At 43.2% G+C, this 22,682-nt stretch overlaps 1 protein-coding gene across 2 annotated transcripts in view; it reads left to right on the top strand.

Moving 5' to 3' along the window:
- Positions 1–22,682, top strand: part of Rai14 (retinoic acid induced 14) — a 133,047-nt gene that overhangs the window by 82,917 nt on the left and 27,448 nt on the right. For both annotated transcript variants that reach the window (XM_051182533.1, XM_051182534.1), the window contains exon 4: positions 15,924–16,012. In XM_051182533.1, coding sequence (XP_051038490.1) covers positions 15,924–16,012 — 89 coding nt within the window. The remainder of the gene's footprint in view (positions 1–15,923; positions 16,013–22,682) is intronic.

Raw genomic sequence — 22,682 nt, 5'->3', positions numbered from 1 at the left:
TGTTCAGAATAAGAATACGTGAGATACCAGCAGTTGCAGCTTAGAAATCTAGTCATGCCATGTGATCAGCCTCTTCCAATTCTTCTCCAAATTGTTTAATGGAAACCGTTATAGACTGTGTGTGATTGCAGCCTCTGCCCCTCTCTGCGTTGTCATCGTATAGCTTCCCTTTGAAGGTTGGTCTTAGATCATGATAGGTACTTGGGCTGCAGATTTTATGGACTAAGTGTTCCTCTCTTGAAACTGCTCTATAAATTGGAGCCCAGATTGTGATGTTCTTTATCCCCTGACTCATAGCTTTCTGCTTCCAGTTGATACTTGGTGGTTCTTAAGCTATACACACTCTATTTTGAGTCACACAATATTTTATTTTTGTGTGTATGAGTGTGTAGGTGGAGTTTTTCATCTGCTCCCAAATAACCACACAGAGTCTTAATATTAATTATAAACGTTCAGCCAAAAGCTTAGGCTTATTTTTAGCCAGCTTTGTTAACTTAAGTTAACCCATTTCTATTCATCTGTGTTCTGCCTTGAGGCTTGTTTACCTCGTTTGTGAATTTCCCATGTTGCTTCTTCTGCATTTGGCTGGCAACTCCTTTTGACTCTCTGGACTCCACCTTTCTTCCCAGCATTCTCTCTGTCCAGAAAAATCTTGCCTAGCTCTCAACTAATCAGCTTTTTATTAATAATGAGAGCAGCACATCTTCACATAGTAGAGAAGGGTTATTCCACAGTGTGAATGTTTTACTGCATGTGTGCACTATGTGCATGCTTTGTGCCCATGGTATCAGAAGTGGGCATCTGAACCCTAGAACTAGAATTATGGATGGTGTGAGCCACCATCTGGGTGCTTGGAATGGAACCTGGATCCTTTGCAGGAGTGCACTTAATCTCTGAGCCATAGCTCCAACCCTGCATCAATTTTTAAAGGTGAATGAATCCATTTGGGGCCTCGTTTGACACTGGGCCGTTGGTTTTCCACTTGACTTTCATTAGATGGTGAAAGGCAGGCAGTGGGATCTGGTTGGCAGGAATGGCTACTAAAGCATGTACTTCACACAATCCCTAGTCTTTTCTTATATTACCCTTTACACTGCCTTTTGATCCCAGAGAACAACCTCTGTCACTCATTCCCACCACCGTAATGTTCTGCCTAAGTGCATGGGACTAAACAACCATAGACTGAGCCCCTGAAACTTGGGCTAAGATAATTTCTTCTTGCTGCTGCAGAGCTAGCTCACTGGTTCAGAGCACTTGTCTTGCACAGGAATCAGGTTTGCTTCCCAGGACACACGGGACAACTCACAACTGTCTGTAACTCCAGTTCCAGGGAATCTCACATGCTCTTCTGGCATGCATGTGGTACACCTACATACATGTAAGCAATCACTCATAAACATAAATTTTTAAAAGGATTTTTCCTATCAAAGTTTTCTATGAGGTATTTTGATGACAGAGGCAAAGGGTAAGTAGTATGTGGTTGTGTGAGTGAGATGTCCTCCATATATCTTGGGCATCTCAATACTTGGTTCCATTTGGTGGCTGTTTAGAGAGAAGTAGAAAGTATGTCACTGTGGGTGGACTGTGAGATTTCATAAGATGCATACTATTTTACATGTTTTCTGTGTGTGGTTCAAAATGTGAGCTCTCAGCTGCTGCTCCGTTTGCTGTGTCTGCCTGCTGACTTCTATCTTCACTCCACTGTCTTGTCTGCCTGCTGAATTCTATCTGCACTCCACTGTCTTGTCTGCCTGCTGACTTCTATCTTCACTCCACTGCCATGTCTGCCTGCTGACCTGTATCTTCACTCCACTGCCATGTCTGCCTGCTGACCTCTATCTGCACTCCACTGTCATGTCTGCCTGCTGACCTGTATTTGCACTCCACTGTCATGTCTGCCTGCTGACTTCTATCTTCACTCCACTGTCATGTCTGCCTGCTGACCTCTATTTGCACTCCACTGCCATGTCTGCCTGCTGACCTGTGTCTTCACTCCACTGCCATGTCTGCCTGCTGACCTCTATCTGCACTCCACTGTCATGTCTGCCTGCTGACCTCTATCTGCACTCCACTGTCATGTCTGCCTGCTGACTTCTATCTTCACTCCACTGTCATGTCTGCCTGCTGACCTCTATTTGCACTCCACTGCCATGTCTGCCTGCTGACCTGTGTCTTCACTCCACTGCCATGTCTGCCTGCTGACCTCTATCTGCACTCCACTGTCATGTCTGCCTGCTGACCTCTATCTGCACTCCACTGTCATGTCTGCCTGCTGACTTCTATCTTCACTCCACTGTCATGTCTGCCTGCTGACCTCTATTTGCACTCCACTGTCATGTCTGACCCACTGGAGCTGTAGGTCCAAATTAGCTCACTCTTCTAAATTGCCTTGGTCATGATGTTTTATCACAATAATAGAAGAATAATTAAGGTGAAAATTAGTACCAGGAAGTAGACTATGTGACAGACCTGATTGACCATGCTGGTTCTGTTTTTGTTGGTTTGGTTTGGGTTTTTTGGAGAAATGTGGGAAAACTTGGGGTTTTAGACTAGAAAAGCAGTTAAACACTAAGCAGAGCTCAATAAGCCACCCTAGTAGGAGCTTGGAAGTCAGTAGTGTTGAGGCTTCCATGACCTGCATTGGTTCAGATCAAGGGGAACAGTGTTAGCCACGGGCCTAGAGACTGCTCTTGGGATGCTTTGGCAAAGAATCTGGCCACTTTCTGCCATCACCCTAAGAACTTGTTTGAAGCCAGATGACAAAGTAATGGGCTAATTTCTTTGGCAGAGGATGTTTCAAGACAGCTTCACGTTGACTCTTAAGTGATTATTAGTAACAGTTGTATGCAGGTCTACAAGGACGAAGAGCAAATGGGGCAAGAGAAGTGAAAATGCACAGTTTGGAGAGGATAGGAAACTACCAAACTGGATGTCACAGCCAACTCATATTCTCTGAGAGAGGCTATAATTGTCATCCAAAAAAATGCTGACTTCAGAGTCATGATGGATACAAGAGTAAGGCTCATTGAATCTTCCTTGCAAGTGTCTTTCTGTTGCCCCAATAAAACACTATTATCAAGGTAACTTACACAAGAGTTTGTTTGGAGCTTATGGTTCCAGAAGGGCAAGATACCATCATATTCTGGTAAGGAAATGGTAGCAGAGTGGCAGGCATGGTGCCAGAGCAGCAACTGAGAGCTCACATTTCCATCCACAAACAGGAAGCAGGGAGCACAGTGGGAGATCTCAAAGCTTCCTTCAGCAAAACCACACCCCCCTAAGCCTCCCCAAATAGCATCACCTGCAAGGGATCAAGTGGTCAAAAGCAGGAGAACACAGGAGACACCTCTTTCAAACCAACATAAATACAAACACAGTTTGGATAGGAAGGGGTTGTAATCACCCTAGATGATGCAGATGGTCAGTGCAATTAGTGAATCAACAATCAGGACACACCATACTTAGAGTAACTTCTCAGCCAGGCATCCCAATGGGTGTTGTATCCCGAGAAGTTACAGGTGGGCTGAAGAAGCTTGTGGAATTGAGGGAAATTTTTAGTTTATACACACACACACACACACACACACACACACTTTTTAGAATATAATACTTGTATACAAGTTAAGCTAATTTTACTTCTGATAAATCATGTCTGTTACACACTCAAGGGAAGTCTTTGTTAAAGCAGAATACCATCTTATTGAAAAATTATGCGGTAAGTGGAATGTGACTAGAATAGGTTTGGAAGCTAAAAAGCACTAATAAAAATATTGTTTTAAAGCTGTTTGCAAAATTGGATTAAGTAAGTAGTTGTCCTACCTGTAATCCAAAACCTGGGTGACAGCAACAGGGGGATTACTACAAGTTTGTGGCCAGTGGAATATATGTAACAAAACCCTGTCTCAAAATAAGTGGAGTAAGTATGTCAAGTGAAGAATTTTAAAGATGGCAGTGTGTAATTGATGCCTGGCTGTGTGGCTGACCTCCTCTTCCTGGTTGGTTACCAGTGCCTTCTAGGGCTCAAGCTACCCCCAATGCAGGGGTCAGAGAGATCCTGGGAAACTAGGTCACTCTGGTAGAGAGCAGAGCAGGGAGGCTGGGGGTGGAGCTCTCGAGTACACAGTCAATGACCTGCCCTCAATCATTCACAAGAAATAGGGCATCTGGATCGGGAGGTTCTCACGCAGAGCAGCAACAGGGCAGTTCAAGGGTCGAGGCCAGTGCAATCCGTAACGAGTGCCTGTCCTTCACACATCTGTATCCTCCTTTTTAGTCCTGGTTACTGCCTTACAAACTGCCAGCATCCCCGAGAACCCATCCCACTGAGTTAGTGTCTCAAGACTTGTAACCCCCACTAAGTTCCACAGTGGCTGCATTTGTCTTCTTTCATTAGCAAACTGCCAGGCTTAGAGTCAACTAAGGGACCATTTGTTGAGATGCTGGATAAGGGACTTTCCCCTTTGTCATACATTTATCGCAGTTCATTTGTCTCTTTCTTTTCAGTTTTCTTCACATATCTGTCTTCTGATGGTCTCAATTATCCTGGCACAGACATCAAAGAATTAGCACAGAGACCCAGAAATTCTGGAATTAATACACATCACCTGTTCTACTCTAGACACTGGAGTCTGGGGATGCGTTATGTTCAAAGCATGAGTTTCCCCCTCCTCCTTCCCAGCCCCCAGGGCCCCCCACATGCCAGGCAAACACTGTACCCTTGAGTTAGACCCCAGCCCTGTAGGGTTTCTTAGCTTTAGAAAACTAATCTTCCATTTCTTCCCCTATACCCCCTAACCCTTCCCCAGGAGAACCAGCCCAGAAATACTAGTGCTGATTGCATTGGAAAGCAATCCTGGGCACTTATGGCCACTTACCACTTGTTAAGGTGTCACCTTTAATCCTAGCACTCAGGAGTCAGAGACAGGCAGATCTCTGTGAGTTCAAAGCCAGCCTGGTCTACAGAGTGAGTTCCGGGACAGCCAGGGCTACACAAAGAAACCCTGTCTCGGGGGGATGAGGGGGTGGGGGAAGAGTCAGCAATCATATTTATATGTGTTACTTGCCTAGTTTCTGTGCCAGGAACAAGGGTGGGAGATTTTGTTGCCCCACCATTTGTCATGGTGGGAACCATGCTGCAAGATGGACTCTGGCTCCATCAGTGGCAGTGGGAGCAACAGAGATTCACCCCGATCACATCTCACAGCAGAGATTCACTCCAGACCACGTCTCAGACCGGGAGCCAAAGAACACAAGGGAAGCGTAAAACACCTTTAATGACTTCCTTCTACCAGCTAGGCCTTACCTTTCCTAAAAGACTCCAAGAAGGACACTCCAAAATCAAACCTCAGCACCGTTTTTATATTTTTTTCACTTTCTTCATGCCAGTCACATCGCAACAGAAGTTTCCATTTCTCAGTCTGTCTGTCCTGTGGATCCCTGGTAGATGTAGTGATCAGTAGTCCCTGTAGTGGTCCATAAAACCAGGGCTGGGGAGATGGCTCCATGGGTAAGCACTTTCCATGCAAGAGTAGAATCCCCAGAACCCATTTAAAAGCAGGATATGGTGACAGGTGTCTGTAATCTCTGCGGTCCTATAGGGACAGGACGTTCATGGGCCAGGTAGCCTAGTATGTGCACCAGTGAACAAAGAGGCCTGAAAACAAGGTGGACAGCAAGGGCCAGTCCCCCAGGTTGCTCTTTGACTTCCACCCACACAGTGCCAGTAGGTAGTGGCACTTCATGCTGTAGGGATTTTGCAACACCCTCTGGCAGAGTGGCATTTAGTTTTTTATTGCTTTTATAACAGAAGCTACTAAGCAAGGGTGTACTCTGAAAGGGAAATCCAGACTTTTTATCTCCTGTTGTTGCCTAGTTGCAAGCTGATGTAGGCCCACCTCCATTTGAGCTCAGTGGCTAAAATTCGGTTGTTAAAATAAACGCCATAAAACCTTTCAGTTGCCTTTGAGTCGGTTATGTGACCTGATGAGTAAACCTAGGCTAATGGGTTTGAGTGATTTTTGGATGACCTATGGGTCATTTTAATTTTTCAACCTTCCTTAGCTCTTTTGTTTGCTTCCTTGTAGTGGCCCATGGCAAAACTTTTAATGTGAAATGCCTGAGGAAAAGTAGAGTTGAGACCAAAACATTTTTTTCTTCTATGCCACAGACCTAGGAAATCGAATGTGTTCCACATTCACTTCCGAGCCTGTGAGCAAGAGCCTGAGCGTTCGCGTTTCTGCCTGCCTCTCAGCTGATCTTAGCTGATGCTGACCCTAGGACGTTGCTGGGAACCACTTGAACCTGTGTTAGGAAGCGAAATTGCTCTTAGCCCAAGGACACAGTTTGCCTCAAGAACATGTGTTACAACCAGATAATAATTTACAGTTATGCCAGTTCATTGTTGTACCTGGACTTGAGAAAGGTGGAAAAAAACAAAGCTGAAGTTTTACCTTAAAACAAAAACAAAAACAATTCAAAAACCCGCTTCTGTGTGCTAGGGAAGTTGAAGAAAGCGAGACAGAACTCCCATACTCTGAATACAGTCTGATGGACAAATGGGCAGTAAGCAAAGGCCCCTTCAGAGTGTTGTCAGGTATACTGAAGAAAGTGAAGAGGTTAGGCACCACTCTGGTTAGGCTCGGGAGAGGCAGCAGTGAGCACATCGCTGAAACTTTCTGGAGTCATAGCTCCTGGAATAACAAGGCAAGACTCTGAGGTGGGACAGTCCTTGATGGCCTCGAGACAAGCATGGAGCTGGTGGGTAGATAGCATGACAGAAGGTAGATAGAGTGCCAGAAGCTGAGGAGAGGGAGCCAGGATGCCTCACACTCACATTTCTGCATCATGGCCAAGCCTTTGGATTCAAGCATAATGAAAATTCTTCACTTTCCTGGGTGTCCCTAAGGTGATTTATTCCCCCCCCCCCTCTCCACAGTGGCATCTTCTGAAAAGTGTACCATGAAAATGGAAGTGAGTTTAGGTGGTTGGGATTATGAGATTTCTGTTGTGAAAATGAATTGCCTGGGTCTCAGCAACTGTGCAGAAGCTGGCCTCCATCATGATCTAGGCCCAAGCCTCTTACTGACCACAGGAAGGGTGGGAGAGAACCTCAGTATCGGGCCTGAGAGCCGGGTGTCAGGGCTCATACCTGTAACCCCAGCACTCAGGGTCAGGCAAGAGGATTACTGTGACTTCCTGGCCTGTATATCTGTATCTCTGGACCCTGTCTCCAACAGAAAAGCATTGGGACAATTAATTCACATCCTGCTTTTCCAAGCATTCCCTAGCTTCTTTGAACCCCAATGTTTTTGTGCATGAAGATGTTAGTTTCCCTTTCTGTAGCTGCTGATACTTGGATTCTAGCTTGTGTGTAACTAGTGTTAGTAGGGTCTGGGGAATGGTTATCTCTGTTGAGTGTTAGCTGTTTAATCTGTTAGTTCCAGAGGCTGGGGAGATGTTGAAATCTCAGAGAGCCCATATAGGAGAAGACAGAAGAGTTTATTTGAGTAAGATTTTCTGTGAATGAGCATGTCTGAAAAGTCATTCTTCTGAAAGCAGCCTTGAGAACATCTTTCCTTCTAATCCTGGGAACCAGAAGAATATTACATTTACTCTTTCTTTGGGAACTGGAACTTGCCAAACTGAAATTTAGGGGCTTTGAAGAGCAGCTCAAGTCTCCTTCTGATGAAGAGCCTTGGGAAATATCCCTTCCTGGTCCTGAGGTATTTGTTTCAGGGAAGTTTGCACAACTCACTGAGTGGTTTTGTAGGAAAGGGAACCTCCATTGCTGGCTCTTTGCTTCAGGGCTAGGATTTTATCCCCATCTGTCCGAGAGTCCCCATATTCCTAAGCTGCCCCAGGGAGATGCCTATGTTTGCTTTTGGCCAAATGCTTCCAGTTTTTGGTTTGACATTTCTGTTTTTCTTAAAGAGCAGCCCAACCAGTTAGTTAGAATCCATAGTATATACCTTGTTTTACAGAGTGATTGGCAAATAGCCGTGTTTCAGCATGGTGGTGGAGGACCAGCCCTCAAGATGCTATGTTAAGGTTAGATCTGGGCTCTTCTGCTTATTCTCGGACTTTGGACAAGTTGCTAAATTCCTGTGCCCTAGTTTCCTCCTCTGTAAACTGAAAAACAATAGTTTATTATAGAATACTGCCACCATAGTGTTTCAGTCGATTATCTGCTGTCATTGACGGAGGTTTCATACAGTTGTTTAAATGAAGCTCAGCCACCACTGTGTTGCGATGAAATGACTGACAGTGTGCTGCCCAGACCTTCAGCCTCTTACCAGGCCATCTTCTCCTCCTTTGCCACCCCCACTGTCCTATGCTAGGGACAACACCAATGGATTGACTGTCTCTTTGGGGGACAGGGGGTGGGGAGTGAGAAAGGAAAAGTGTGAGAAATGTAGAGCTGGTGGGGACTAAAAGCTTGGGATGGGTCCAAGTGTCAAAAGCAGAAACATTCCAAGAATCAAAAAGCATGGCAGGATGAAAGCGGCTTTATCTAAATCGTGCGGCTGCTTGTTTGTGTCTTTTGGTTACATCTCTGTTGAGGGCTGGCCTGAGCCTACAAGCAGAACTAAACATTCCCTGCTACAATAAAACAAGACACCACAGGGATTCCTTTTTTGTGGGACATAGCTATAAAATAGGTTTTAAGGTTAAGAGACTATGTTTTTAAAGAATATTGAAACAATGGGCATCATGGCAGAACATAATGGTATGGGGTTTTCAATTTGTTCAGTGCTTTTTCACTTTACATGTATGGGAACTCCAGTGGGAATCTAGTACAGGAAGGGTGCCAAATGTGTGCAGGGCTAACAACAGCCAGAAGAGAACATCAGCTCCCCTGGAATGGAGCTATTGATGGTTGTGAACCATCATATGGGTGCTGGGAGCTGAATCTGGATCAACGTAAGAGCAGATGATGCCCTTAATTGCTGAGCCTTCTCTCTTGTTCTCAGAGCTTGCATTTCTAACACACTCTTGGTCCATAAACCACTCTGTGAGTATAAGGTGGCTGTCACTTCAGCTCCATCAGAATCTAGGGAGCCACTCTGTGTAACCCTGGACAATGACCAGTAGCTTTGTCCAGGGACCTTGCATTGGAGGAGTAGATACAAAATTCATGAAGCCCTCCTGCCTCCACTTTATTCTTGACCTACCTAAATAAAACTGCAAGTAAACAGTCTTTCTTAAACTGCATAGGCTTTTTAATGGAAGTTCTAGTTTTGGGAAGATAAGTAATCAGCGTAGGTAGAAACAGAACCAAAGTGTTCTTGTTTTACATTCGCTCTGTTACATTCCTTGTAGAGGGGATTTCAACTTTTAAAAAGCTGAACTACTTCAAAGGGCTCTCCAAGAGAGACTGAAATGTGAGGAAATCAGTTCTCAGCACCCACACTAGGCAGCTTGCAACTGCATCTCTGGGGAAACAGATGCCCTATTCTGGACTGTGTGGACATCCCATACACATAACATATACACACATACTGACATATAAATAAAAAATTGCCAGCCCAGAAGCCTTGGCTGGAATCAGAACTCCTTGCATTGTGTCAGAGTGTGTAATAGTCAGTAGCTTTAGAAAACGCAGAAATGCCTCCGAAAGGTAAATATATCTGTCTTTGCAATCCCAGCACTGTACAAACCTACAGGCCTTGTGAGCATAGACCCATACATATATACCCACACATATGCACTCTACATACATATTTCAGCAGTAACAGTACTTTGAAAGTACAACCAACATATAAGTCAAGTGACGAGTGCAAAAACAAAGCACTATATTCATGAATTGAAATAACCATGAGATACTGATAATTCATGTGCGTGTTTTGAAAACATACTAAATGAAGTCAGAGCTAGTGGACCACATACTGTATGCTCCCGTCTCTAGGAAAATGTTCACAATGGGGTGAATTAGTAGAAGATGAAAGTTAGAGTGGTGGTTTGATTTTTATTTTCGAAGGACTGGGAAGACAGGGAAATGATTGCCTCTTAAGGAGTCTGGGGATTTTGTAGAAAATGAGGAATTATCGAGTGAGTGTTACAGCTTGAACATGGAGCCTTACATGTTAGTGTTTAAGCCCCAGCTAGCGGTGCCATTTGGGGGATGGTGTGGCCTGGCTGGAGGAAGTGAGTCATTGGCAGTGTGCTTTTGAAGGGTCTACTTCACACCTGCACCTTCTCTTCTCTCCACTTCCTGACCACGAGGATAGAGAGCTCTGTCCCACTGTGCCATCCTCACCATGGTAAACCAAAACATCTCAATAAAATATGAAAATTGAATAGACTCATGTTTCAGCATTATATGTTGATTTATGTTGATTTAAATGCTTAGAAGAGGGCTTTTGAACCTAAGAATGATTTACATTTTGAGACAGGAGCTATCCTGGGATGTTTGGGATTCTTCGCAGTTATCTCTGTCTTCCACATGTTAGCTGGGGTCCCTCTTCTCCCCTTCTCCTTCAAAACTGCCTCTGAATGTTGCAAATCCCACCCTTGTAGTGCACGCGCGCATGCATGCATGTGTTGTATAGAATGTTCCCTCAGTCTGGTTAACTGTTAGAGTTCATACTAAAAGCTACATTTCATAAGGAAGGAGTTAGTTTTATTCATTATTTTCAGGGCTCTGGATAGCATTTGGTACATGCTATATATTGTAGTAAACTTGCAAATGGTTGGATGTAGTTATAGCAGCAACAGTACTTTAAAAGCACACAAGTATAGTAGCATCCAAAGTACCTCATTCTCGAGGTAGCGCATTCCACACCCTGTTAGCACTGTCAGGAAAAGCATGTTTAAAGGGGAGTTTATATGTAGATTTAAGGTAATTAACTGCTTTGGCCCCCACTCATCCCAGTCTGCAGAACTGGGATTTACAGGTAGATGCTTTTAGCCAGTGTTCTATAAACACAGGTCAGTAGGGACATCAACTATTAGGTGGTGACCTGGGACACCCTCCATTCCTATTCCTGCAGTTTTCATGCAAGTGCCTGCCTGCTGCCTAGGCAGGAGCTGGTCGTGGCCCGCCAGTCCTCTAGACTGTCAGATCTGAAAGTGCCCACACTTTTCACTCTGCATAGGAGAGGAAACAAGCTCCCTGTTGGCCATGAATCAAAGCTTTGTCACCTGTGAGTCTTGAGTTTCCCCCCAGTGAAATCCAGTGTTCCCCACCTGAGTGTCTAGTTCAAGTCGGCTCTGCATCTGGTCCACAGTCAGAGGCTAAATGTTAATGTCTTGCAGCTGCCAAGTGCTGCTCTGGGGATTGTCACTTTTCTGAAAGGGGCCAGAACATAAGTAGCTCGAGTGTGAGCCTTAGACAAGGCTGATGTTGGATGGGTCTCTGGGGCCTGAGAATGTCTACTGCTTTGTTCCTAAGTTTCCAGTCCCTGGAAATGCATGCAACTTTCATCTCCCGCCCCCTCCCAGCCTTCACCCTTAAAGCAGGGGTGCCAGACACAGATTGTGAGCCCTGAATTTCTTTCATTAAGTGACATGTCACATACTCTGCTCTGTCTTGTGTCCATGAGGCTATAATAACTGGTGGCATTTGTGGGGGAGTACTTACTACATATTGTATTTAAGCGCTTTTACAAAGAATTTCTCTTATTTCTAACAGACATTTTACAGGTGGGCAAATTGGATGCAGTGCATTAGTGTTCCCCACTGGGCTACAGACCCCAGGTAAATAGGAGAGAGCAGATCTGGAGGGACAGAGGGGCTCAGCATTGCATACAGTACCCCAGGAGCAGGTTCACATACTGGATTTTTCAGCTTTGCTACAGGTTCCTTAAGTTGCATGCTGTGTGAGTGTGAATGAAGATGCTGAAGGGACTCCTTCCCTCTCTGGTTAAATGAATTAGAAACTCTGACACAGGCAACTAACACATGTATTTCCTGTCAGGTGGGCGTGTCTGTCCTACTTAGAAATTAAAGCAGCAGCTTTTGTATGGCTGTAAGATACAGAAACACCCAGAAGTCTTCTTGAGATGTACCTTGAAATGATGACTTGCTTGAGTTTTAACCACACAGACTAAATGACTTTACTAACTAAAAGTGTGGTTAGATGGGTGCAGTGTAACATTGCAAACGTGAGTATCTGCCCTTGTAGTGAGCTGCTTCTAATTATTATTGTTTTTGGTATTCTGTTAAGAGCAGTAAATATTGAAGCTTTTTGTAAAATGTAAAGGAAAATGACAAATTGAATTGGGGGCGGGGGAGTCTGTTACTCTCTTTTAGTAGCAAGCATTCTGCAAGAGTTTGGAAAATTCCCAAACTACAGGGGGAAACAATCACCTTAACTCTAAATTATAATCCAAAGTCTAATGGTTATGGTGGAGCACAGAAAAGTCACACTCATATACCATGTTTTATTAAAACATAGTCAATGGATCCTTTACTTATTGGCTCCACCAATAAAATGTTTTACAACCATCAAAGATGTCAGTTTAGGTTAGTATCAGGAGTTTTTTTTTAAAACCAGTGTCTGAGGAGTTTCTTTTGTGGAACTGGAAACTGAGCCCATCTTCTCAACACTTTATTTCTTCCTTATAATCATCATGACCTTCCAAGAACTGGGTTGAATCTCTGTGGTCTAAGTCGTCCACCGACTTTCATGTCAAGTTTATTGGGCTGAATGCATCGATTCAGCAGCGCTGGTTTCAGATGTGTTTGAAGTTGAAGCCACCCATAAATCCCAATATGCAGTCCTGTCACATATGGGGAGCAGCCCAAAAGACAACTTCAGAGGGGCTATGGAAGTGGCTGATTCTGTTGCATTTATTGAGTTGTATCAAGTAAAGTAGGTATCTTCCATTCACAAAAATTCAACTTATTGTATAATGACATGTCGTTGTCTTTTCTTTTTTTCCAAGCTGTGTTTATTAACTGACCAGATTACAAAAATACCACAGGCAGCACCTTAGTTCATCCTTTTAATAAACCTGTTTATGTGGTCTTTTTCTTCATTCTACCTCGTGGAGAAGACAATTTGAAGGGCCACAGGAAGCTGTTGATTTCCTTGAAAGTTTTCCCACTGTGTAGATCCCATGGATCAGATCCTCCATGCAGATAATGCCATATTTACCAAGAGATCGAGCAATCAAGGAATTGTCCATCAAGGCAATTTTCTTCTTATTGATTTTGCCATAGCCATGCTTGTAGATGAGCTCGTTTACTGACTTCAGGTTGGGGTACCCCTATGCAATGTATGGTTCCACGATCCTCAGCATGTTAATTGAAGCCTTGTTGAGCTTAACAAAGGTGCCATTGAAGATCTGAGGAAGACGAGCAGCTGCAACACCTTGCGGACCTTTGGGCTCACACCATTGATACCTTGGACTCGGATGATGAATGCCAGCTTGGGTTCTGCAGGCACATAGAAGTTTACTGCTTTCCTTGCCATCCTAGCCATGTGAATCTCTGGTTCATCTCTGTCTGGTACATCTGCCTGTATTCCTTGTGATAATGCTTTGCCTTTTCAGAGATGAGCTTCCTCCATGCCTTCCAGAGTGTCTTCAGTGCAAACTTTTTCCGAAAGTGCTTCACCTTCAGCTCCACGAAAACCCTTCGCTTTTTCTTAAGGGTTTCTGGCACAGCAGGGACCTTCTTTTTCTTCTCCAGCGCAGCCTCCATTGCTCCTTCCAGTCATTCCGGGGGGAGGAGGGAGGAGGGACATGTCATTGTCTTTATATGTGTTATACTTCAATCAAAAGTTCATGTATAGCTGGGTGGTGGTGGTGGCGCATACCTTTAATCCCAGCACTATGGAGGCAGAAGCAGGTGGATCTCTGTGAGTTTGAGGCCAGCCTGGTCTACAGAGCGAGTGCCAGGACAGACTCCAAAGCTACTCAGAGAAACCCTGTCTCAAAACAAAAAACCAAAAAAAAAAAGAAAAAAAGTTTATGTACAAGCCAAGTGTGGTGCCACACAAATGTAACACCAGCACCTTGAAAGCTGAGTCAATGCTATGTAGCAAGCCTCTGCCTCAAGCAAACTAACAAATAAAAACATGAAGGTGTGTGTGTGTGTGTGTGTGTGTGTGTGTGTGTGTGTGTGTGTGTAAAACAAGCACTGTTCCTAGCATGGTTATATTTAGAGTGGCTTTCATCCTCTTGACTAGACACTTGTAATTTTGTTGTCTTCAGGTTATAGAAGATAGCAGAGTGAGCATTGAGTAAGCGAAAAAAAGAAGGCAATTACTAAATCAACATATTAATCAGGTCTCAGCAGTCTAGGGACACAGTTACCAGTAGCTCTGACAGTAAGAGTTCAGTAACTAAGGCAAATGTAGTAACTCCATATCCTCAAGGCTAGTAGTTGATTTTATTACATCTACCAGGTCTACTATTACATTCAGCAAGCTCTACCAAGGCTGGTTACAATAGAAGGCTTCCATTTGAAGTTCATTTGATGATGGAATGAAGCACCCTAAGCAATGCTGAGCAACTGAGAATTGTGGTACTGGCTTTTAGGGGGCAAGCTTTATTTCACCAAAATTCTGCTTATATAGTCACCACATTTCCAAATTAGTACATTTTTACTAAGATGCAAATAACTTACAAAGTGAACTCTGATGGTAAAGAGATTATACACAGGTCATGGTACACATACTCATATGGTGTAATTGGGACCAGCTAGGCTTTGATCAGTTTCACTTTGCAGTGGTGGGAATTGGGACTTTGCCCAGACACAGATAATGAGCTGTTGTTTTCCAGCTGATGATTTACAATCAGGCTTGAAGTGTCCCCCTCTGATGGTTCTGTCCATTCACTGCACATAGCTGTAAAGAGGTCTGCAGTCACACAACTTGGGTTCAAATATTGGATCTTGGGTTTGCCACTTCACTATGACCCCAGGCTCTGATGGTTGTGCTAACCGTACAAGAAAACACTACTTGGGCATTAATTCAAAGGTAGTCCTGCGTACAAAGTATCCCAGGAACACACCTTTTAAAACAGGGCTAAGGCAGGGGAGGAGTGAGCGCTTGTCTGTCCCTCTCTGTAAGAGCAGGCCTGAGAGGAAGACATGCCATCAATCAATGATGTTGAACACTCTTCCTGCTTCTGGTCCTGACTGCTAGATGAAGTTATCCATCGCCTCTTTGAGTCTGCAGAAATGCTACTTCTAGGACTGGCAGGAATGGGTGGTATGGTACTTGAATGTTAGTCCTTAAAATGGCATTCTAAAGATAATGAGCAGAGTGTGTAGTCTCAAGTACCATTGAGTTCTAGAGCCCAGTTTGGGGACTTCGTTGCTGTTAGCACCTGTTACTCCTGCCACCAGCTACATATGCAAGCATCACTTTAAAAGGCTGCTATGGGAATGAACAGAGATGATATATAAAAGTGGATAAGATGTTGGACACACACTAAACGCTCAGCAAATGTTTCCTGTGGCTTTTGTTAGTTACCTATAAAACAGCAGCAGACTTGGCTTGTTCAAGAACTGGCCACACTGTTTCTTAGTAGAGTGTATTGTTTAAGAAAGAGTCCACAGGAAAAAAGTTCGTGACTTTCTACTTAGAAACTCAGCCTGAGATGGAGAAAGAGACAAGTAAGTGACGAATCTCACTTTTTAAAGAACCTTGTGTTTGGGTTGAAAGGCCTAAGATCGAGTCCCTGCTCCATCACTTAATAAAAGATGACAACGATTGATGGGAGGTGTGCAGCTCAGTGGTAATACAACTCTGGATTCAAGCCCCAGCACTGAGAAAACGTGTAAATGAGCAAATGATCAAACTCTGCTGAGTCTCTGGTCTTCACTGTGAGGTTGATAACGATGCCCTCTTGGGTCTTGGAGGGTTGCCATGGAGCTCAGATGAGAGACCGTGTATATATGGTAAACTGAAGCTTTCTTGGAGATGAGCTCTGATGACGGCGCCTAATGAAATGTGTTTCCTTCTCTCCTTGCAGTTTCCACCTTGCTGCTTCAAAAGGACACATGGAATGTCTCAAGGTCATGGTTACACATGGTGTGGATGTGACTGCCCAAGATACTTCCGGTATGTGGCTGCTAGTCTTTTAAATCAACAGGCCAGCATGAGGGTGGGTGTCACAAAGGTGGAACAAATTTACTATGACAAAATAGAGTGTGCAGACAAGCCAGGAGCAGGGAAAACAGAAACCCGTAGTGAAGCTTTACCTTTGCGTCATCATCTAAGTGTTTTCATCTTCGGTGTGTCTAGTCAGCTGTAGACAGCGTGCTTCTCTCCCTCCAATACAACATTTTGTATTATTTTCTAGGACTGTATGTATAGATCAACCAGTGTCTCTTAATTCTAGATTTTAATGTGGTGAATTATTGGTAACATATTTTGCAGCTAGCTTAGAGCTCTGGACAGAGATCGCCTTTCATCTTGATCCTGACTGTACTGCAGTGCCTTCAGAGTCATCTGGGACCTGGAAGAGATGAAGGGAGAGGGGAAAGAAGGAATAAACAGTACACAGAGAGAGGATAGAGAGGAAGGGAACGGGGAGAGAAAGAGAGAATATTACCTGTTGTGGTGGTTAGTGCCAGCATGGCAGGATTTAGAATTGCTTGCAGGCATGATTGGCTGTGGGCATGCATATGATGGATAAGGTAAATGAAGCAAGGAGTGTACCTTCTCTCGACCGGGCAGTGGATGGAGTAAGAGTGGAGGGAGGGAGCTGAGCACTGGCATACATGCATTCTTGCTGTGTGGGCACGATGCAGACAGCTGCCCACTGTGACTTCCCTTCCGTGAGGTGCTGTAACCTGGACCGTGAGCCAAATGAACCTTTCTCTCTTCAGCTGCTTTTGTTGGGTTATTTTATCATATAACTCAGGGATGTTTCCTCAAAGGCTTCCTGGGAGATTCTGACATGTAGCCAGTGTTGGCAAATTATTAGCAAGGCAAATATAAGGAAAAGCAGGACACCCTTGTGTTTGTAGCACTGTCCTCCAGCAAGGGGCCCCTGGAGTCTCTGCTGGCCATGTGGAAAGGTTCAAGCTGATGACTTCATTTTTTTTTTTCTGCACTTGAAAATCTTTGGCCTCTGAAATGTTTACATTAGTTTTTACTGGGATATAAAATTGGTATAATTGCTTCATCTGGGCTCTTCATTAAGCTATACTGAATTCCGTCCTCTTCCTCCCCTAAGTGGCCCTCTTCAGAGCAGCCGTCTCCGGGATCAGCCAGGTGTCATAAGGCTATTATTGCCCACGGTACGGTTGAAAACCTAATGTTTTGGAATGGTTTTCAAAGTCCATGGTGTATTTGGCTTTTCTTTTTCTTATTTTTTAAGTAATTTAGTAATTGGGATCTTTATCCTTTGAGAATAGTGTGTGTTTTCTGGAGACGCCAAGAACCAAATGGGGATAAATCAGGCAAATGTATCAAACTAATGCAACTGCTTTTGGGGAAAAATGAAGTAGCGATGATTTTTCTGAGCAGTTTCACAGAAAGTTCAAAACAATTTATGCGGAAGGACAGAGCTGGTAGGAGAATAAACAACTACCTTAATGTGACTGCTTTGAGGGGAATCTTAATTCATTTTATACAAATGACATCTTTACTATTTTGTTATTTTAAAGGACACTGTCAGAGTTTTTTAAAGTTATCCCACATCATATAGTGCAAATGTGAGTGACCAATATAACCTCCAGTAATGTTAGTGAGGGGGCTTCCTCTAAGGAAACTGCGGTGTCAGAGAACTAGGCTGGAGTGAGTGGCCGCTGCCCCGTGGTGCTGTCAGACAGATCAGATGGGAGTCAAGTTACTCTGCCATTATCCCATCATAGCCCAGCATCACCCTTCATCTCTCTTTACGATAAAGAGAGAAATAAGCACCTTTGATAAATGTTCATGATAGGAAAGTACAAAAAAAAAAATCAGAGGAAAAAAAACATGGTTTTTACTCCCACCAGTAAGAATAAATAAATAGTATGCTCCTTAAAAACAAAACAAAGTAAAAAACATGCTCTCCTTAGCACATTTTACTTATCTCAAATCACATTATGGAGTTCTGTGTCCTGCCTTTTGGGGTGTGTGTATGTGTGTGTATGTGTGTGTGTAAACCAGAGAGTAACATGTTATTTTTTAATATTATTTAAAATAAATATTTAAATTATTTTAAAATGGTATTTTTTAAAAGTAAGACAATAAAACAAAAAAACCTGCCTGTGTCTCCTGTGACCTGCTGTCCACCCTCACTGTCCCTCTCAAGAAAGCATGTCTGAGTATGAGGGAAAGAAATTAGTCACACTGTGCCATCTTTAGTACCAAATGGCTGTTACAGTTGAGGGCGGTAACTGAGCTCTGACAAGATGTTTTCTGTAAACCCACCTTAAACGTTGCCCAGTGTTAATGAGATTCGATAGCCTTCGAAAACCTTCTGAGACTCGACATAAAAGTGTGTCATTTAAAATCCTGCACTGGCTTGTCAGGGTTATGTCTTCCCTATGCCTTTGGCATTGTCATCATTCTGGCTAGCCTGGAATTCACTGTGTAGGCAGTCATACATACACTGTCAGTCATCCTCCTGTCTCTGCCTCTTGAACTGTAGGATTACAGGGGTGAGCCCCATGCCAGGCCCCTGGCGGGCTTGTTCAGCAGTGGTGTGTGTTTCACTGAATCCTAAGATGGTCAAATTGTAATGTTTTTATGTCTAACTTTTAAGTCATCCTTCTGAATGAAATGCTTGGAATTCAGAGAATTTTTATGGATGCCTCACAGAGAATCTTCTAGGAACACGGTCAGCAGGCGACTGCACAGGTTAGCTGGCGTAAGCGAGAGGGTCACCGTGACATCGCAGCAGCATCGGGCAAATGATTATTCCATACAATCATAGGAAGTAGTTGGCTACTAGTTTATCGTGACTCACGGGACTTCAGTCAGATCACTTTTTATCCTCCTTTACTCATTAGGCTGTTGAATGCTTTCAGATCATATGACAAAAAAACAAAACAAACAAATACTACTAATAAAAAAGCACAACAGGAGAAAAAGGTTTGAGGCCGATGTGTTGGCACATCCTGCTATGACAGAAAGGTGGCAAGTGTGAGGCCAGCCTGGGCTACTACTGATGAGATTTTTGACTCAAACAACCAGGATAAAGAACTAAAAAGGTTTAACAGTGTCTGCACCAAGTGGTTGTGCTTAAAAATTAGAACAAACAACCCTAACCCTCGGCCATGGAGAAGACTATTGCGTGTCTTTGTTGGGGGTCCCCTTCCTCATCCTTAATTGTTGTTTGCTATCAGCACACAGTGTACAGGCAGGGACTTCAGCCTTCTCTGACTGCACCCACGGTATCCACCCTGGATCCTCAGTTTCTTGTATGGTATTGTTCTTCCCTTACACAAGGATTGGGAATTCTTATTGTATACAAAACACTAGGAATACAACAAAATGGTGCTTAGAGTTTGGGGTTTTTTTTGTTGTTGTTGTTTGTTTTTTTTTTTTTTCTTTCTGGTTCTTCATGATCATTGTTGTTATTGCCTGTATGTCAAAGCAGGAAATAGAATGAAATGAAAATATTACTGGAAGGCTAGAGAGAAAAACCCAAAGAACCTGCTGTTTATTCTAAATATCTGGGGCGTAAGCCTCAGACTCTCCTTATGAACATGCATGTACACTGGGGCAGTGTGGCACAATTAAAAGTGACTGATGCATCAGAATTTCATCTTTCTTATTTGATAGTGCTAGCCCAGTGTGTAGGCCTTCCTCTATACCATGAAGACCCGAGATCTCCATTCCTTATTCCAGCACCATCAGGAACTTTCCTTCTTTCTTTGAGAATTTCATATGTGTATACAATGAAATATGATCATATGCACCCATGTCCCTCCTCCAACTTCCTTACATAATTTCCACCATTTCCCCCTTTTTGTGATGACCCACTGAGTGCAGTTGTGGCCCCAGGAACCCAGGCTGGGGGTTGGGACTGCATCCCTGGCACACCATGAGGAAGGGAGGTGCAGGTCATACACCATGCTCCAGATGCCTTCAGACCTCACTGGGTACCACTTGAACTGTAGCCACATCTGCCTTTATCATGCAAATTTTAGATAAGTAATGTGTTTATTTGAAACACAAAGGTTTTTGCAAGAGGCAGAAACAGACTAAAGAGTGATTTGTACATCTTGTCACACAACCCTAAATGGTCTCTAATCTCTTGGTACACTTTTCCTTATCAAGCTTCTTTAGTCAGAAAGGATATTTAGACGAGTGGGAATCAGAACTATGAAAACGTAAAACACCGGGTCCTTGGAGAGGGGAAATTTGTGAGTCCTCCCACTTCTCTAGCATCTACAATTGCTAGGATACTTGTTTCATTTTTGTTTGCTTGTTTTTCTTTTTAAACGTATGAGTGGCCTTTCGTTATGTTAAACACACTAATCCCACTTAAAATTGACACCTTAAGAAAATGGAAATGATAATTTTGGGTGTATTGGTGAAGGCTTTTAATACCAACATTTGGGAAGCAGAGGCGGTCACATCTCTGAGTTCAAGGCCACTGTGGTTTTCATAGTGAGTTCTAGAACAGCCAGACCCACAGAGTGAGACTCTCCCCATTCCCCCAAAAAGGCAAAAAATTGGAATATTCACATTTTAGAGGATGAATCATCCTAATAGATGTACATCATAATCAGAAGTGTAGTTCGTATTTTATAATCAGGTAAAGAAAAATAAGAAAAGTATGACTTATGATATCTGACTTGCTACTAGTGCATGTATGTGGGGAGGTCATGAGAGGCCATGAGACAAGGATCAGCCATGAAAATACCCCCCAGGGTAGCACTCACAAATGGCGTGGTATTGTATATTGTTCTTCAAAGATGGGGGCACAGGGCAGCCTCATAACTTCAATAGTAACATTACTATAAACAAGTATTTTCCAGTTTACTTTCTCTGGGAGCTTAGTGAGGTGACTGTACTTGTGCTTTAGCAGGAAAAATTTACCCGAAAACAAAGATTTCTTTAAAAAAAAAAAAAGCCATTTACATATATGTAAAATTGTAAATAATAACCAATTAAAGCTGTGACTTTATTGTATAAATATATTCTGCATTTTGAAACTAACCTTTAAGGAAATATTTTAAGGCTTATCTAATTGAGTATCATATAGTTGTCTTGGTTCTTCTTTATTTAAGTGTAGAAAAGAATGACACAGGCCCTTGAGCAGTGTGATCACATGTCACAGGACCCTGCTGGTTAGTGTTTTTTCCTATTTCCTGTAGTAATCTTGAGCTACAAAGATATGCTCATGTAGGTATCCAGCAGTCACGTTCAACATAGGATCATTTAGCAAACTGTCATCTGGGGCTCTTGGTTTTTAATTAGCGCTTGTCTTTTTATTTGTGGGCAAAGATCTGCCAGAATGAACATGAGTGATGGTTGTTGCCTTTGCTATTTGACTATAGGGAAGTTGTTCCCTGGCAGCCAGACAGATCCATAGCTGTCCAGGAGCCAGGAATATGCATTGTCTCCTTGCAGTGAGCTTCCGTCTTAAAATAATGTATTCTGTCTAGGAGAATTTATATTTGGAGAGAGAAATTTGTTTTAGTGCCAGCAGTGAGAGACATCTTGCTTTCAGTATGGTGCTGTCTTGGAATGATTTGTGATTTGGATATTGAGAGCAAGTGAAAAGTACTCATACTGCTATTTAGGGCACACATCCCCAGTGAATAGATGAATATGGCTTCTCTAGACATCAATCACTTTTAGGTATGACCAGAATGGTGGACACGAAGCAAAACCCTGACATTTAGTTATGGTGTATTGTCTGAATGTTCCTACCATGTTGTCTTGGATGTGGTTGTGTGAACCGCTTCTTTTCCCAGGGTAGACAACAGTTGATGCATTGCATGCACAGTATAAACAGTCCACAGTTTACAACCAGGATGTGTTCCAGAAGTTCATTTGTAAGGCATTTGTTTCAAATTAAAAATGTGCATGTCCTTAGCAACAGTGGTATAAATGATGTCTGGAGAGGCCAAGCTAACCACTAAAGCCTATTAAATGCACAACAGTATAATGAAACTCTCATTCTTATGCTTCACTTAATTCTGAGGAAGAGAGGGGCATCCTGTACATAAGACAAAAGAGGGGGAAAAAAGTTCTTATTTTCCCACTTTCAAAGGTCTCTTTTCCCTCATTCTTTCAAGAGAGGGTTAAGGGATTTCTTCCTCAGTATCCCACACCAACTAAACAAATGTCTTTCCCACATCTCAGGACATCTTTTGCAGAATAGTTGAGATCTGTTCTTTTGAGAATTCAGATGATTTGACATGGCTCCCATGATCTTTTGACCCTCTGATCTTTAAGGTGTTCCCTAGTAAATTCTAATCAGTGCTAAGTGATGACTAATCAAAAAGAAAAAGTGGGGCTGGACCATCATATAAAAGACATTGTTCTTCTAAAGCCTTGGGTCTCAACTCCAGGCTCTTTTTGCGCTCAGGGAGCATTTTGCAATGCCTGGTGATGGTTTTGATTGCCACAACTAGATCTCTCCTGGGTGGAGGCCAGGGAGGTAGGCAGAGTAACAGATTAATAGCAGAATAATAACCTACAGACAGCAATTATCCAGTATAAAACATCAATAGTGCTGAGGCTGCAACTGGGTTTGAAGCAAGTCCCAAAATAAAGGTTGCTTATGAATGTTACCTCAGGGATATGTTGGTCAAGTTAGCTGGGAAAGACAAGATTG

The sequence above is a fragment of the Phodopus roborovskii genome, unplaced genomic scaffold, assembly GCF_943737965.1.
Source record: "Phodopus roborovskii unplaced genomic scaffold, PHOROB, whole genome shotgun sequence".
NCBI classification, from domain to species: domain Eukaryota; kingdom Metazoa; phylum Chordata; class Mammalia; order Rodentia; family Cricetidae; genus Phodopus; species Phodopus roborovskii.
This window is presented reverse-complemented; position numbering and strand designations above follow the sequence as displayed.